Source organism: Micromys minutus (assembly GCF_963924665.1).
Source record: "Micromys minutus genome assembly, chromosome: 7".
Classification (NCBI taxonomy): domain Eukaryota; kingdom Metazoa; phylum Chordata; class Mammalia; order Rodentia; family Muridae; genus Micromys; species Micromys minutus.
The window spans coordinates 62,204,864-62,223,159 of NC_137976.1; the positions used below are offsets into that span (position 1 = coordinate 62,204,864).

The 18,296-nt window shown below is 37.5% G+C and overlaps 1 protein-coding gene across 3 annotated transcripts in view; it reads left to right on the forward strand.

The window, feature by feature from the left end:
• The window catches only part of ATP13A3 (ATPase 13A3), a 77,029-nt gene that overhangs the window by 43,838 nt on the left and 14,895 nt on the right, over positions 1-18,296 (forward strand). For all 3 annotated transcript variants that reach the window (XM_080919339.1, XM_080919341.1, XM_080919340.1), the window contains 15 exons: positions 1-2; positions 602-619; positions 713-866; positions 962-1,082; positions 4,221-4,345; positions 5,001-5,176; positions 5,508-5,618; positions 5,698-5,777; positions 6,723-6,765; positions 6,855-6,964; positions 7,634-7,730; positions 8,717-8,789; positions 10,972-11,140; positions 12,358-12,545; positions 16,370-16,458. The exon at positions 1-2 is cut by the window's left edge and continues 115 nt beyond it. In XM_080919339.1, the coding sequence (XP_080775465.1) occupies positions 1-2; positions 602-619; positions 713-866; positions 962-1,082; positions 4,221-4,345; positions 5,001-5,176; positions 5,508-5,618; positions 5,698-5,777; positions 6,723-6,765; positions 6,855-6,964; positions 7,634-7,730; positions 8,717-8,789; positions 10,972-11,140; positions 12,358-12,545; positions 16,370-16,458 (1,556 nt within the window). The remainder of the gene's footprint in view (positions 3-601; positions 620-712; positions 867-961; positions 1,083-4,220; positions 4,346-5,000; positions 5,177-5,507; positions 5,619-5,697; positions 5,778-6,722; positions 6,766-6,854; positions 6,965-7,633; positions 7,731-8,716; positions 8,790-10,971; positions 11,141-12,357; positions 12,546-16,369; positions 16,459-18,296) is intronic.

The window sequence follows — 18,296 nt, forward strand, 5'->3', positions numbered from 1 at the left end:
TGGTACGGTGTCACCAATCCTGTATAACATGGTGGCTGCTGGCTTTTAATTCTAATTTAGAAATATCTATAGAAGTAGTTAGGTGTATTAGTTGACTTTCATGTCGGTATATTTACTGAGTTTATGAGGAAGGTTACCCTGATGTGCTAAGGCGTTCTCTCTAAGCTGTTAAGATTTCCTTCTTTTGCCCTTTTGTTTCGTTCCTGTTTATATATGTGATAATTAGTCTTTCTAGTGTACATTCTGTGCTCCTTGAATTTATAGAAAGAAACTCTTACTAGTTTTACTTTTAAATAAAACTTATTGTTTCCCTTGTTTATTTTAGCATTTAATGTGCCAATATTTTTATTTCCAGAATATTTAATACTGTTTCCTACCTTCTCCCACCCTCCCGCTAGGCACTGAACCCTTTGCCTCATACATTCTGGCCTGGTTATCATCCCGTGGTTCTACACCATGGCTGAATACCTTTTTCTATGGGAGGCGTTATAGTAACTTCAATACTTACAGTCACTTGTTACTATTTTCTAAGTGAGGTTGTAGATGTTTTAGTTTTTCTAGCTGTTGTATATTAATCTGTACTTTATTCTCTTTCCTTTAGGAGCTGTTTGAACTTCCAGTAAGTGAAGAATACTTTCTTTTTAGATAAGTACACCTGCTTTTATTCTTAAAGAAAAATAAATCTCTTGTATGCATTTTTTAAATTAAATAGGCTATTTATGAGATAGGAATTGTTCGCCAGTTTCCATTTTCTTCGGCTTTGCAACGGATGAGTGTGGTTGCCAGGACACTAGGCGAGAAGAGAATGGATGCCTACATGAAAGGAGCCCCCGAGGTCATTGCCAGTCTCTGTAAACCTGAAACAGGTAAGGGAAACACTGAGGCTCTGGTTACAATTCTGATGTCAGCATGAACTTACAGTAGTAATTCTAACATTGAATTTTCTTGTATTTTTAAAAAGTTCCTGTTGATTTTGAGAAAGTGTTAGAAGATTACACCAAGCAAGGCTTCCGTGTAATTGCTCTTGCACACAGAAAATTGGAGTCAAAGCTGACCTGGCATAAAGTACAGCATATTAGCAGGTAAGGCAGAGTGGCTTCCCTGCAGTTTTCAGTACTACATCAATCGCTTCCTGTTAAAGATTAAATCTGGGAAATGTCTGCATTGTAGTTTTGTTTTAGGTAAAACTGATTTTCCTTTCATTTGGTATTGTTCTTTTAGTTTTGTCAGTTTCTCTGTATTCCTGGCTCTCTTTGAAGTAACTGTGTAGACTATGCTAGCCTGGAACTCCTTGTATTGCTGGGATTAAATCGTGTGTTACCACACCCCATTCTATATTGATTTTGTTGCATATATTTAGCTTCCTGAAATAATTTTCTTTAGAAGTATAAATGTACTTACAGTTATTATTTTGTTTTTTAAATTCTGTGTATGTCTGTGTGGGTTTGTATATGTTACTGCAGTGCCCACACAAGCCAGAAGTGAGTGATCCCCTTGAACTAGTCACAGGTGGTTGTGGCTGTTTGATATAGGTGCTGTGAACTGAATTTGAGACCCCTTTCAAGATTGATGCTATGTGCTCTTCACCACTGCACTCTCCCTACAGCCTGTTACCAAATTTTTACAGTGTGCCAGGCCTGTTCTAAGAATAGGCAACAATTTTCTTTAAAAGCTACCACCCAGTGGGAACCAAATACAAATTTGGCTCATGAGTATCTTGAGTCATGATACCTGCTATTCTTTCTCCCATTTTTTTTCCTGCCTTTTGTCAAATGCCATAACATCTTTTCCTATATAATGGTTTTATATTTGACTTAAGTTTCTTTGCTATGATAAAGTCCTCTGACAAGGAAAATTTAAGGAAGAACAGGTTATTTTAACTTAAGGTACAGTCATTATGGTGGAGCAGCCAAGCCGGAGCTTGAAGCATCAAATCCCACTACAGTTAGGAAACAGAAGAGTGAATATGTGCAGCTGTTCTTTTTTCATTTCTGTAGTGCAGGATCCCAGCTAGAGAATGGTACCACCTTCAAGGGGTGGGTCTCCCCATCTCAAATCAATAAGATCATCCTTACAGGCATCCTCCTGTCTCCTAGATTTTTGCCAACTTGACAGTTGCTACCAGCAGTCTCACCCTTCTGATTTCTGTTGCTATAAGTGATAATGAACTTAACCTTATGTTAATATTTCATGTTGTGTTTAGTAAGCAGAAAGGAATGTTTGTCCTGCTACTTCTGCCTGTTTTAGAGTGGTGTTCTGAACATAAATATATCTTGAAAAACTATAAGCTAGAATACGGGCACTGGCGATGTGTCTCAGAAGTTAAGAGCCCTGGCAGCTTTTTCAGGGGACTTGTGTTCCTAGCACCTATATGGTGGTTCACAACCACCCACAACCTCTGTACTAGGTGGACCCAGCATCTTTGTCTGACTTCCTTGGGCACCAGGCACACCAACAGGCATACATGCAGGTAAAACATATACATACAAAAACAAAAACCTAGTGAACTGATACACGTATGAGGTTGAAAATCGCAGGTATGTCACCCTTGTTGGCTCCATTAAAGACTATTGTTCATTCACCTATAGTCCTTGAGCCTGTAATATTCAGAGAGCTCTTCATGCCCTGGAAAAGACTGTTGATAACATCACACTATCCTTTTTCTTCCTTTTCCTTCAGCCAACATTATTTCTTGTGTTTTTGCCTAATAGGAACAGGGTTGTTTTTTGTTTTGTTTTAAATAACCATTTCTCTTATTGAAACCTTTACATTTTAGAATTGTACAATTCCTTATAGTGCAAGATGTATGTGACATTTAGCATTTGTAAGATCTTAGGAAGAGTTGGAAAATCTGATAAACCCACTGGCTTAGTGCTGCTAACCTAGTATTTCTACATTGTTACAGCTGAGTACTGTCCTTTCCTTTCTCTGTAATGTTGTTACCATTTTTTAATGAATTAAATAAATACCTGGGCACCCTTATTTTTTAATTTGTCTGTGTTTTATGTGTGCTTGGGATTCTTTTGTGTTTGTAGGTCAGAGGTCAGTGGTAGGCATTTCCCTCTAACACCATGATTTTTGAGTGAACTCTCATTGAACCTGGAACATAGTGTTTACCAGTGCTAGCTGGCTAGCAGGCTTCAGGTCTTCCTGTCTCTGCTTCCTCAGCATTAGTGTGTACTGCCAAGCCTCACTTTACATGCGTGTGCTGAGAATCCAAATCAGATCTTCATGCTTTCATGGCAGACACTTTCCTGGCTGAGCTATACCTCATCCCTGTTGTTGATTTCACATCTGAAGTTTTAGTTTGTAACTAGGCCTTCTTACATTTTTTTTTTAAAAGGCTTTCTTTGTTTGGTAGCTTTCGACTTAACAGGGATGTGGCTGTCATTGAACCAACTTTGTCACCATGTTTTTGCAAAAATGTATTAGATAATGTCTTTATATTTGACCTGGGAACTTGGATATTGCTGGCACATAGCAGTTTCTCAATTATTGTAGAGTGCCATTCTGAAAACTCTTGGTTATCACTTCTAAAAGATACACCTATGTACTGAGTAGATCTTATTGTACTGCTGGTGGATATTTTTACCATATTGTTATGAGAAAGAATTGTATTTTGCAGAATTAATTAGGACTAAAGAGAATACACTATAGGTTTAGCTAATGTACTTCCCCCATCATTCAAATTAGATATATTTCATGAGGTATATATTATATAAATTAGGTATATTTCATGATTTATTCTTTTATAATTCTGGGTAAAATATGAGTATGCCTTAGTTACACAACTGATTAATGCTTATAAAGATGACACTTTCAGGCTGGAGAGATGGCTCAGTGGTTAAGAGCTCTGCTCTTCCAGAGGTCCTGAGTTCAATTTCCAGCAACCACATGGTGGCTCATGACCATGGGATCCACTGCCCTCTCCTGGCACACTGGTGTACAGGCAGATAGAGCACTCACATACAGTAAATCTTTAAAACAAAACAGACATTTCCAGGTGATCCTTATATTTTATGGCAGGTTAATTTTTGTTTATCAAGATATTGCTTGAAAATTATTTTTTGAGATTTAATTTTTTTGCAATAGTTAACTGGTAAGTGTACATGTGGTTCATTGAATATGTGCACATTTTACTTTATAACAGATATTTTAGGTTTAGGTCTTTTAGATTGCTCTGTCAATCTTTCATCTGAACAATTATGTTAACTCTTCAGAGATGCCATTGAAAACAACATGGATTTTATGGGATTGGTTATAATGCAGAACAAATTGAAGCAGGAAACCCCTGCAGTACTTGAAGATTTGCATAAAGCCAACATTCGAACTGTCATGGTCACAGGTAAGCATGACTATAACATTCAAGTTGTGTAATATTGAGGGGTGATCAGTTAGGATGCACAGTATTTAGTGACTCTACCGTGTATTGTACTATTTCAACTCCAATATTTTCCCTAGATAATAAGGTAGCTATAATCCTGCTTTGATTTCCAACAAAATCTGTTTATGGAAAATATAGTAGTGAAGAAGAAATCAAAGCTTTTTAATTATGTTCTTTTTGTTGTATTTTCTATACCACGTGTGGTGCCTTTCCTTGTGTGAATTATCTATTAATGTTTCTTCTGCTATAATATAAGATTCCTGAGGAATGAATAAGTGCCCTTTTCATTTGGGATTGTTTATAATTTTTAGTATTGAAGTAGACATAGAAAATGGTTAGCAGGTATTTGTTAGAATCAGATGAAATTTTTCAATTACATTTTTATTTCTGTGCTATATATGTATTTATGTGTGGAAGTCAGAGACTATCCCTCAGGAGTCAGCTCTCCTCCCATTCCAGTGCTGAGACTCACACTTCCCTCTGAGCTGTGTTGTGGACCTTCTTACCCTCCTCCTGTTGTGCCCACCCTAGCACTACAGTAGAAGCCTAGTGCTTGTTTCATATGTCCATGTTTCCCTTTCAACCTTAACATGTTTAAAATACTTTGGAAAATTAGGAGACAACATGTTGACGGCTGTGTCTGTGGCCAGAGACTGTGGGATGATTCTACCTCAGGATAAAGTAATTATTGCTGAAGCATTACCTCCAAAGGATGGGAAAGTTGCCAAGATCAATTGGCATTATACCGACTCCCTGACACAGTGTAGTGACTCATCAGCCATTGACTCAGAGGTAATGTTTATATTGCCTTTTTGTTAAGTTTTCTCATTTGAGTTTAGTCTGAAACAACAACAACAACAAAAAACCAAAAGATGGGTTGTAAAAATCCAATATTTACAAAAACGAAATAAATATAAGGTAGGACTCATTCTAGAGATTCTGAGTAAAAATCTGGCTGTTTAAATTTTGGTACTGATTTTCCTATTCTTTGAATAAATGCTAGGTTTTTAATGACTTACTTCATTTATAATGTGAAATAGCTAATCTTGGCATAAACATATTGAATATAGAACTTTTTCTTGGTATGGGTGCTTGAATATTGTTTCAAATGTCTTATTTGTAGGCTATTCCTATTAAACTTGCCCATGATGGTTCAGAGGATCGCTACCATTTTGCGATGAATGGAAAATCATTTTCAGTGATTCTGGAACATTTTCAAGATCTTGTTCCTAAGGTAAGTAATGTGAATTTATGGATGTAATCATAAGCTCACTGTGAAGAGCATTTTTTTAAGAACAGTGTTTGTTTTATAGTTGATGTTGCACGGCACTGTGTTTGCCCGAATGGCACCAGATCAGAAGACACAGTTGGTGGAAGCATTGCAGAATGTAGAGTGAGTACTGGTCGCCTTTTATGGTTCTATTCTGAATAGTAACTAATGTTTCTCATACAGAAGTTGAGCATCCCTAATCCAAACACCAGAAATGTGAAACTTTTTGAGTATCACAGTAGAATTTGAAGCAAATGTTTTAAATTATGAAAAATTCTAAAAATCTGAAACACTTATTTCACATGAAAAATATTTAAAGTGTATGCACATGCGTGTGTTTGTGTATAAAGAATTGTTACCTACCAAGTAGGTAAGAACTTAAAATAAGTTTACCTAAATGTTTATCTGGCTAAGTAGAGTAAAAATATCAACCATTCTTCCTTACGGTTATACCCACACAGAGATCATTAATTAGTGCTCTTTTAGTTGAGATGCATGAACATGTATGTTCCTCGTTACCGCCCCCTGACTCCTCTGCATTCCCTCTGCTCCTCCCCAGCTCCCTTCCCACCACCACCCTCCCCCCAGTCTCATTTGTTCTTCCTTTTTCAACCTGATTCCAACTGGTTGGTCCACTCAGTGCTTGTACGTGTATGGGTGTGCAATAAAGAAGGGACTTTATAATTTGAACTTTGGGGTATGTTTCAAGGCAGTGTTTAGCCTTCAACTCTTGCTCCTCCCAAGTGCTGGGTTTATAGATTCACACAAATGCATTTGGGTCATGGCTCTGGAATTCTAGTAACTAGTAATGTTTGAGATTTCTAAGGGAGAAGTCTTTACTCATAACAACAACAATTGCTCAGTTTCTTACCTTGCCCTCCAGGTAAGGAATTGAGAACCAAAGTCATTTGTCCATGTGCAGTTTCAGCCCACCCAGTGCTGTCAGTAGAACATCCCTCTGCTCCCCTGACAAGACCACTTGTCTCATGTATCTGCTAGCTCCCTGACTGTGCCAGAGCAGAATCGGCTACTTTCTATGTGAATTGTAACTCACTTTTCTTTCCTTAGCTACTTTGTTGGGATGTGCGGTGATGGTGCAAATGATTGTGGTGTAAGTATTGTTTTTGGGACTTATTTTTTATAGTTCTCTAGCCTGAGCTGTTCACAAAATGAATCATATACTTTTTTAAATACTGTTAGGCTTTGAAGAGGGCACATGGTGGCATTTCCTTATCAGAGCTGGAAGCTTCCGTGGCATCTCCTTTTACTTCTAAGACACCCAGTATCTCCTGTGTGCCAAACCTTATCAGGTAATAAGGATCTGAATTTTTCATATTTGTGTTTTTTGAAGAGATCTTTTTTAAAAAAATGTATTTTGCCTGTATGAAAGTATGTGTACTACATGTGTGCCTTATGCCCAAGGAGACCATAAAAGTATTTTTGAACCCCTGGAACTAGAGTTATTAACATTTTGGAGTTGCCATGTGGGTGCTGTGGATTGAACTCCAGATCCTCTGGAAAAGCAGCCAGTGCTATTACCTGCTAAACCAGCTCTCCAGCCCCAGAGAAAACAAAACTCCCACTACCCCGACCCCCACCCCTTTGTAACACAAGCTCGCCAGAAATTCACTATGTAGCCTGGCTAGCTTTGAACTTGTGACCCTTCTGTCTTTACCTCTCAGAGGACAGATCTGAGAGCTAGTCTTCCTTACTCATATAGCTTTACTATTCTGCTCTGTCTTGCACTTGACATAGTAGACTGAATCATGGAGAACAGTAGCACTTGTTTAATGTTTAGCAGTGGTTGGATGTATGACTCACTAGTAGCAGATTGACGTTCTTCCTGTTGTATTGAGATATATATTTTTTGTAGCAGAGAACTTTGTTGTAGACATGAAAGTTGTTTATCTGTCAAGATGGAATTGTGTTCTGAAGGACAAGCTAAGGTGCTGTTAGTCATTCACCATTTCTATTCACAGGGAAGGCCGTGCAGCTTTAATGACGTCCTTCTGTGTGTTTAAATTTATGGCGTTGTACAGCATCATACAATACTTCAGTGTTACTCTCCTGTATTCTGTGAGTACCCACACCACACAGACATGAACTCAGTGGTAAAGCACCAAAGACAGTGAGTGGGCATGTGTCTTTGAGTTTGAGTACATGGCCTAAAAAGAAAGCAGTGTGTATAAAATTGCTTTGAGGCATTAAATTTGGGAGACATGTTCCTTAAAAAGCCTGCACTCACGGTTACGGCTTTGTGTGAAAAATACTGCTTTTGTTTTTTTTTTGTTTTTTTTTTTTTTGATTAGTTTGGTTGTTGTTGTCCTCTATAGCACATATTGGCTTTGCTTGTTTTGGATGGGATTTCAGTCTGTAGGCTAGCCTCAAAATCATTATGTGGTTGAAGGACCTTTGTGAACACTTCCTTTTATTATTTACAAAAGTATCAGAAGGGAAGATTTAAAATATCAGGAAACACTGACACTTGAGAATACTGAGTATTAGAATGTTAAATGTTTTCAATAAAAATTTGTTGCCAAAATTACAAATGCTTTTGACAAATTTAAAGGCAAACCTTTTATACTAAGACTTGACTCTTCAGTTATGTAAGTGTGTTGATATTGGTTAATTTCAGAGGCTAATGTTTCTATTGCGTGACGAAATACCATGATCCAAAAGCAAGTTGGGAGGAAAGGGTTTATTTGGCTTACACTTCCAGATCATAGTCCATCACCGGAGGAAGTCAGTATAGGAACTCAAGCAAGGCTGAAGTGATTCGGAGGCCTTGGAGGAGTGCTGCTTGAGAATGCAAGCCCATTAGCCAGGCCCTTTCCTCATTGAGTAGTAAATGAGAAAGTGCTGCACAGCTGGATGTCATGGAGACATTTTCTCAACAGAGGCTCCTTCTCTATGATTCTAGTTTGTGTCATCTTGACACACAAAAACTTTGGCACAGGAAAAAGCAAGTACATAGCATTTTGAAGGTGTCATTCTTGGGGAAAAACAAGACCTGGCAATGGTGCTATGAAAACAATCTTAAACTTTCACAATTGCTTTTGTAGATCTTGAGTAACCTGGGAGACTTTCAGTTTCTCTTCATTGATCTGGCAATCATTTTGGTAGTAGTATTTACAAGTGAGTAGTATTTTGCTTATTTGGGTTTTTTTTATTTCAAAGCATATGAACATTTGAAATTATGTATTAAATTTTGGTAAATTTGTACCAACCATTTTATAAGTAAGCTTATATTGGTCCAGTTTTCCTGTGTATGCTTTATTACTGATTTATATTTTGCCCTGTTTTCTAGACCAACTCATACATTTTATACCCCCCCCACCCCCAACTTTTGGAATAGATTTGTTTACATCAAAAGAGCCATAAAACACCTAACTGCTTACCTTAGCCTTCTTGCTTGAGTAATAAATCAGGAGAGTATCCAATTTCAATAATTATGTATCTGATCCTTGCTGCATTATTTTACACTTAATTAATGACATTAGTTTTCTTTTTATTGAAAATAGATTCCCTTACTCCACTGTCCTCCGACTCTCACCTGATCTCATCCTTTCTCCTTCCCACCAGTCCTTAAGCACTATTCTGCTTCCCTGGGAGACCCGTGCTTCCCGTCCCTCCTCTCTCCTAGCTTTCTGGATTATTTACTGTATTGTTTCGTCACCAGGATGATTGCTTTCTAGTTCCATCCATTTGCCTGCAACTTTCATGATGTCATTTTTTAAAACCACTAATATTACCTTGTCCGTTTTCTTTGACTATTCAGTTGAGGGACATCTAGGTTGTTCCCAGTTTCTGGCTGTCATGGATAAAGCTACAATGAAAGTAGTTGAGAAAGTGTCTTTGTGGCAGGATGGAGCATCCTTTGGGTATATCAAAATGCCAACACTTTTATTTTTTGGAGACAGGGTTTCTTTCTATGTAGCCCTGGCAGTCTTGAAACTCACCCTGTAGGTCAGGCTGGTCTTGAACTCAGAGCTGGGAATAAAGGTGTATGCTACCACCACCCTGCTTGATAGGACAGTTCATACCTTCATATGGAAAAATAAAAAACCCAGGATAGCCAAAACAATCCTGAACAATTTAGGAACTACTGAAGACAGCACTGTTCAAGTTATACTACAGAGCTGCATTAATAAAAGCATCATGGTGTTGGTGTAAAGCAGACATGCTGGCCAGCCGGTGATCGTGCATGCCTTTAGACTCAGGCTTTGGATTTCTTAAGGGATATTACAATGCTGTGCCCTTGTAGATTCATCATGTAAGGAAACACAAGGTGTTAGTTTTTACTAGTGTTGGTACTAATATAAAGATAAATAATAGGCATATGCCCTGTTAAATTTATAGGAAATCACAAATTAGTCCATACTGGAAATAAATATCTGGGAAATAAGTAAACGCTGTTGAAAGAACTTGCTAGTTAATATGAGGACTATTACATTTGACCACGAAGAGATCCAGGTCTTCTTATTTATATTTTAGAAAGATAGTTCTATGTGGAGAGCTATCCTGTGCATTGTAAGGAACACGATCCAGGTCTTATTTATATTTTAGAAAGATAGTTCTATGTGGAGAGCTATCCTGTGCATTGTAAGGAACACAGATGACCTATTGTTTACTGCATGTCTTCAATACTGTCAAAATTCCAACTCCCTGATAGAGCCCTTGCCATATCTTTCCTGGGGGTGCTAAAATTAATGACCTCTGAGAATTGCTGAATTAAAAAATAGCTTAGTAGATAAGACTAGTCGATGGGTAAGCAAAATTTTGATAGTGTCATTGTAACACTTGAGGTTATTTATCAAAAGATAAATTGAAACTTTATCGTGGAAAACTTGGTAGATCCCATGTGTTACCGGTTGGACTGATTTTTCTGTTTTTTCTTTCATTTTTATATTATGTTATGATATAACATTACATTTTTTGCTTGTATATCTCAGAAGAGCCTTGCACTTGTGGCCATCCTGCCCCAGTCTCCCTATAGTGCTGGGATTACAGGTGTGCACCACTACCTCACATTGGTTTATAATTACTATTTTCACTGGCACTGATATTTTCCATGAGTTTCAATGGAAGGGTAAAAGCTGGAGGCATTTTTGAAATTAGAATAAGTCGTTTACTTTTGTCGATTATTTAAATGTGTTTGGTGTTTAGAAATCTGGCTTTGGTGTTTAGAAACTATAAATACTTTAAAGACAAAACCAGAAACCTATATATAAGTATCATTTCTGAGTGTATTTAATTATGTCTTTCTTAGTGAGAAATTTCAGACACTTTTTTTGTCCTTTATTCCCCCCAAATCTAGTGAGTTTAAATCCTGCTTGGAAAGAGCTTGTGGCACAGAGACCACCGTCGGGCCTTATATCCGGGGCTCTCCTCTTCTCCGTCTTGTCTCAGATTGTGATTTCTGTTGGATTTCAGTCGCTGGGATTTTTCTGGGTCAAGCAGTATAAAGTGTGTGATCCATATTCAGAGTGAGTTGATAAAAATTGTATAAGGTGACTATAAAAAGATGAGCCTTAAAATGTGTATAGAACTTTCATGCAGCTTTTTTAAACACCTTAATAATTTTGTCTTTTTGTCATTGTTAACTTGTCTTTAGGAAAGAGTGTCTTAATTTTCTGATCATCAGTACCACAGCCAAGTTATAAGGAAAAAGGACTCATCTTACCTCTGGATTTAGAAACTCAGTTCATACGCTGTCTTTTTTGATGGTGGTGTTTCTTGCAGGTGTTTCTAGACATCACACATTGAGACACTTATTCTGTTATGCCCCAGTTCCTCCATTAATTGCATGAATGAATTAATCTACGAATGGAGGCACATCTTTTATCACCCCTTAAAGTTCTCATCCAGTTTCTGCTTTTAGCATCTCAGTGGGATTAAACTTTAGAGGGGACCATAAGACCATAGCAGAAAGTGTCTAGGCAAAGTGCAACTTACTACCTAAATGGAATATCAATTTGCTTCTGAAACTTGCTTATCTGTAAAATGAGAAAAATTGGCATTGGGGTCCAGGAGGCATAGTATGTATATCTGGGTTTTCTGTTTCCAAGTTGAAGAAACACTTTTATTTTTAAATATCATTTTAGAGCATCCTGAAAAGAGCCTTATGTATTTATTTATGAAGTTTTCTACTCTGATGAATTAATTAAATGTGGATAATTTTGTCAACTCTTCAGTTGTGAATACTTTAGTTTGCTTAATTAAGATTATCAGTAACATTTTTAGGAAATTAAAACAAAACAACCCATAGTTCTTTTAAATGTATATAGGCATTGCTGATGAAAGGAACAAACAAAATTGTCTTGAATCTTTTCAGTTATAGAGGCTTAACATTTATCTATGTTTTTGCAGTAACTTTTCTAATTGTGTATGCCTGACAGTAATGTACACTTAGAAAAGGAGGGCAAACCTAACTAGAGAACATTGAAGGTTATGTTATCTTGTCATCCTACAGAGAAGTAAGAACCTAGGTAAAGAAGTACAGTCACATATATTAAATAAGATAGTGAATCTACAATTTTAATTGATGTAGCTAAAGGGTGAAGAAAAATCTGCATGCCCTCTGTTTCACATTTTGCTATGAGTAGCATCTTACTTCTTTGTATTATAGTGATTTAAGGCATCTAAGTAATACTGGCCCCTTAGGAAGATGCTTTGTTCTTAATGGAATCTTTGTCTGTTCCAGTGTTTGTAATACAACGAGAAGTGCATGTTGGAACTCGTCACACTTATACAATGGGACTGAACTCGATTCCTGTAAAATACAAAATTATGAAAATACCACAGTGTTTTTTATCTCCAGTTTTCAGTACCTCACAGTGGCAGTTGCCTTTTCAAAAGGAAAACCATTCAGGCAGCCTTGCTACAAGAATTGTAAGTGTGACATCTTGATTTCTACCTTTCTCTTCCTTTACAACATTATGGAGAAGAAATCTGGTCTTGGCAGCATGCCAGTAATCCTATTAGCTACCTACATAGCCAAACCCTGTCTCAAAATAAAACTTAAAAATGAATTTAACTGGCAGTTTCCTCATCAAGAGGCAGGTTTTTAATGGTTTGAATGTTTACCGTCTTGTTTTCCCTTTGATGCGCATTCCCACACCAAAATTTTAAGGACTCTGGTTTTCATCTCCTGTTACTTTAGGCCCCTTTCTTTGAGAGAGTACAGAGAATTAGGATGGGAAGGAGGGAGCTGTGGGAGGCTCTGTGGAGGCAGTGCGTGTGCTTTCCTCAAATGTCCTTCCCTTTCAATGTTGTCAGGTCGGGGTCTGTGGAATTTCTAATTTTCATCACTTTTATTCCTCACTGTAGAAATTGTCAACAGATTAGAGGTCTGTGTCTCTCTGTGTGTTTCAATATTAATGTCCAAAATTTTGGTTTTATAGACAAAATTTGGTTTGATCTGTAAGTTGCTAGCTTCTGAAAATTAAGATGAGAAAAATGAGATGGCTTCAGAGGACACCTGTCCTCCCCGAAAAGCTTGACCTGGATTCAGTCCTTAGAACATGTCAAAGTGCAAAAAGACTCAGCTACACACAGATGTCTGTAACTTCCACATATGTCCATGGTGTGTGTGCCTAGTGACACATAATAATAATTTTAAAAGTTGAAAACATTAGTTGATGTGGCTTTTGCAGTGTCATGGAGCAAATGGCAAGTGTTTGTGTTGCTGTCATCGTTCAGTTAAAATGCCAGGGCTAGATTTTGGATATCATATAAGTGATAATCATCAGACCCTCACTCTCATGCACTGTCCATGTTTGACCTTGAACATGTGTATGTTCGGTAACATTGAAATTTGTTTTTACTGGTATTTTCTATTTTAGATAAGATAGTTCTTATCTAAATAAAGATATTCATGTTACTGTGTAACTGTACTAATAATGACTGTCACAGAGATCTATTACAAGCATGCAGTGCGCAGAATACTTTATAACTAATGTTAACATACTAAATGGTGAACCTTTGGGAAGGAACAAGTGGAGGCAATATTAGGGCTTAAATTCTAGGGACTCCCACCACAAGCTAGGTACGTATCCCCAAATCTCTTCACTTTAGCATAGTTTGTGCAGGTTAGGTCATATAACTGAGCTTACTCGGCGGAGCTTCTGTTCCTCATTCCTCTACTTCTTCTAGTGCTAGGCTTGGAGATGTTTCCTGCCACACTTCAAACACTAGGGACCCTTCCCTGGGTAGAGCACTTGCTAAGTAAAGCACTCTTCCAACTGAGCCACATCCTCGGCCCTTCCTTACTTTTAACATTGTATGTAGAGGACAGAGGACGCTTTCTCCTTCTATCTTTTACATTAGAGTCAGAGATGATGCAGCAGATGCCTTTACTTTCTAGCTGTCTCACCACAGCCCTACTTCTCCTTAGCAGATTTTGTACTTGTAATTTTCTCCTTGCCTCATTCTCCTGAATTCTGAGATTGAAGGTGTAGTATGCTGTATCCAGAAACACTGGTTTTTCTTTCATTTTTTTTCCTCTTTATTTTGTTTTTTCTTTATAGTAAAAAACCTAGTCCTCAGATTTGTACCATCTTAGAAAAATTAACTGTAGTGATCTAAGAATGTATATTGTCTAAAAGTAAAAAAGAATATATATTGTTGTGAGTGAGTCAGTCACTTCAAGCAGGGACAGTTTTAGGGGTGAAGTACTCTACCATAGAGCCATACCCAGGTTTGTTTAGTTTTAGTGCTTTAATTGATAGGAATAGTCCAGATAACTTAGCCCTACGAAATATTGTTGATAACTGAGTAAAGGAAAGGGGGATAGATAGTTAAGTCAGACAGTAGAAGTTACTGTTTGAGGAAGAAACAACAGGAGGGAGATAGCAGCACGAGAAGTGTATTTGCTTTCTGTGTCGTTTTGGTATCTAAAGGCAATAGGCAAGAAATCCTTTTCTTTCAGAAGGATTTGTCTTATACTAATCTGGAACATAATTACTTGATACATGTTACATTTTACATATTCGGAGAACATTAACATAGTGTCTTCCTATCCAATCAGCTGTCTGTCTTTCTGGCCTTGAACTGGTGATATTCCGGTCTCAGTCTCCCAAACTAGCTTATTTTACATTTTGTTTCCAACAAGGTCACCATAGGTCACTCTTTCAGAATTTCAAAGCCATCCTTTTTGAATTTTTGATCCTCCTACCCCCCACCTCCTAAGTAGTGGAATTACAGGAATGTCCCACTATGGCCTGCTCTTTATTTTATGTTATTTTGAATATCTAAGAATATCTACTTTTAAAAAATACCTTCATTATAACTATTTCCCCATTAGGTAAAATGATTTCACTTTCTATTTCCCCATTAGGTAAAATGATTTCACTTATGACTCAAGTTTTTAACTTAACCACTTTTCCCAGACCTTCAGTCTTCCCAGACTTTCTCTGACACTTGTCTGTAGTGAAGAGCAATTGCACTTTCTTTAACAGTTTGCCAAGTGCTCACTTACTGACAACACTGAGAGGACCCAGGAGCTGAGTACAACCTAATAGACATTCCTACCTCTCTCAACTGCATACTTGATTTTTTCATTCTTTATTGAAGTCTTAATGATTTGCAAAAAGTTCTTGTATGCTTATATAAAGCCATGCAACATCCACCTTTTTTGAGTAGTACTTAATAGTTACTTTTATTTATGTATGTCTTTTCTCTGTGTCTTCTGTTTCAGTGTTCCCATAGGCCAGAAAGGGGCATTAGATTCTCTGGAGCTGGAGTTTAATGCAGTTGTCAACTGCCGGCTATGGGTGTTGGGAACAGAACTTACATCTATCTTCTAGAAGAGCAGCAAGTGCTCTTAACTGCCAGGCATTCCCAGCTCGTAGCAACTTTATCTCCAGGCTAATGAAAGGGGCACGTGCGTGCGTACACTCTTAATGGAAATCATGGCAGATTTCTAGAAGTCAGATCTAGGGGTAGCTCAGCAACTTTTAAAAAAACGTTTAGATAAGTATAACAAATTCCTTAACTAAAGATAAATTATTAAATGCAGTAAGATTTAGAAAGTATATAACATGGGTTATTTCTTTATTGAATTCAAACTCCATCCATCCATCCATCCATCCATCCATCCATCCATCCATCCAATTCTTTCTGATTCATTCTTTTCCTGAGATTTTCTCTTGCAGGTCAGGCTGACCTCAGACTTAGGCTTTCTACCTCTGCTTTCCAGAAGAAGTCACCTGCGTGTGATTATTTCTTTTAATTTTTTTCCTCCCCATTTTATCTGTTTCTATGTTTTAGTTCCAACCAGCACTTTCTTTAACTATCAGAATAACTTTCAGATGTCTAATATATCTTACTTTAGTTGCACTTGTGCAGTAGAATATTAAATTTCCATTTGTAAGTGTAAATTAGGGCAAGGGAACCATAAGCTCAGATTCTCACTATGTATTCCTGGCTGGCCTGGAACTCGGGTCTGTCCATATCTGGAATGCTGGGATTAAAGCATGTGCCATCATTATCTGACATACACTTAAGGTTGAAGGGAATGGAGTTTAAATATGGAGGAGAAGGCTATGCAGAATGTCTTATACTGTAGGAAATAACAGTATATGCTTTTTATATTTCATCAACTTAAGTGGAGGATTTCAAACCAAATTATATGTTTAAAGTAATTGTATGCTTCTTGATGTTTGATACTTTTTAATTTAAGGGAAATGCCTAATTTTATTCACTTTCTTTTGCAGATTTTTTTGTTATATCTGTGATTATTTTGTATGTTTTCATATTATTCATCATGTTGCATCCAGTTGCCTCTGTTGACCAGGTTCTGGAGGTAAGGCTTAGCGCTTCATTCATTACTTGTCACGGTTGGTAGGAACTGGGATAGCCGTAAGACACTGATAGGAAGTGACATTGTAGCATCATGTGGCCTGTAAATAGCCAAATAATACTTTGGATGTTTGGTACCGAAGAAAAATTAAATTAAAACTACCTTTATTTTTTCCAGTATTGCTTATTTTCCTTTATCTAAGATACATTTGCATTTACCAAAAGACACTCTGTGGTACCTCTGTGATGTGTCAGTTTCCAAGTATGGAGTTTGCAACTTTCATCCTGTTGGGAGCTTTATATTTTATGTTTGAGTCCTCTTTTTTCTGTGGTAGTACCAGATTGTCCAAATTATTACGACTTTGTAAGGAATTTTATGTGTTGTCTATTGGGTATTTCTGAGTTTTAGATTGGGCTTATTGGGGCCCAGGAAAAGCACTTAGGATTCTAGTTATTCCAAGATGCTCAGTAAGTTCAGGGAGCAGTTAATTCCCCTTTCTGTGAGCAGTGCCCGTTTTTCAGATTGTGTTAGTTACTTCTCGTTCCTGTGACAATAACCGATAAGCCATTTAGAGAGGAAAGACTTACTTTGGTGCATTGTTTGAGGGGATGGGTGATGTATGCTAGTACAAGTTTGAGGCAGTTGGTCACATTGCATTTGAAGTTAGGAAGCAGAGTCTCTGCATTGACTGCTTTGGACACTGCCAAAAGAAGCTTATCTGACCAAGATTGAGAGCAATCCTATTCCATGGAAATAGACATATTTAGAAGGCACACATGCATTTATTAAAACCAACAGTAGTAGATTCTCTCTAGGGATTGTGACCCAGCCCATCTGTAAACCAGGTTTTCAGCTATCAAGTTTGCAGTGAGATCTGTCCTTTAGAGCAACCCCGAAATCTAGTCAGAGTAGTTGGTTATCCCAAAACCTTTGTGTACTAACTAGTGTACTAACATACTTCTGTGCTTGGCAGTTCTCTACAGTAGCGTGCCAGGTCCATTGCTAAATTTTCAGATCAGTTTCAGCTTGATTTCTTTGTGTCTTATAATTGAAGTGTTGTGTCTCAGCAAATGAGCAATGGCTATAGTCTGTTTTGGTTGGAGGGGCCTCTAGGGCCTCTCTAACCAGTAATTTATAGGAAAATACCCCACCCCTGACACTGATTATCATAATATTTTATGTCTTCTGGAGGAAGCATTGTTCACCCCTGCATGGAACTTCATTCAAACTCATTTTTCTTTGAAAAACAAAACATACATGCATACATGCATGCATGCATACATACATACATACATACATACATACATACATGATTTATTTTTTATGTGTGATTTGTTTGCATGTATATAGATATACCACATGTATGCAGTGCCCATAGCAACCAGAAGAGGGAGTCAAATCAGCTGGAACTAGAGTTACAGTTACGAGCTTTCATGTGGGGTCCTGGGAACTGAAGCTGGGTCCTCTCCAAGAGCACAAGTGCCCTTAACCACTGATTCATCTCTCCAATCCCTATAGATTCTGTATATTTTTAATTAGCTTACAAAGAGTAGATTTCCATAAGGCTGTTTCCTTAGCTCACTCCCAACTCTCTCTTCTTCCCCATCTCTCTACCTCTGCTTAAACCTTTAACCACTAACACTGTTTCTCACTACTTTCATATTCCATATGTTCCACTGTCTCGAACCCTGTAAGGCCTCTCTTTCCCTCTTATGTCCTTTTTAGCTTCCTGATCCCACTAAAAATTTGAAGGTGGAATCCACATATAAGAGAAAACATATTTGTCTTTCTGAAACTGCATTGCTGCACTTAGAATAGTTTTTCCAATTCCATCCATCATT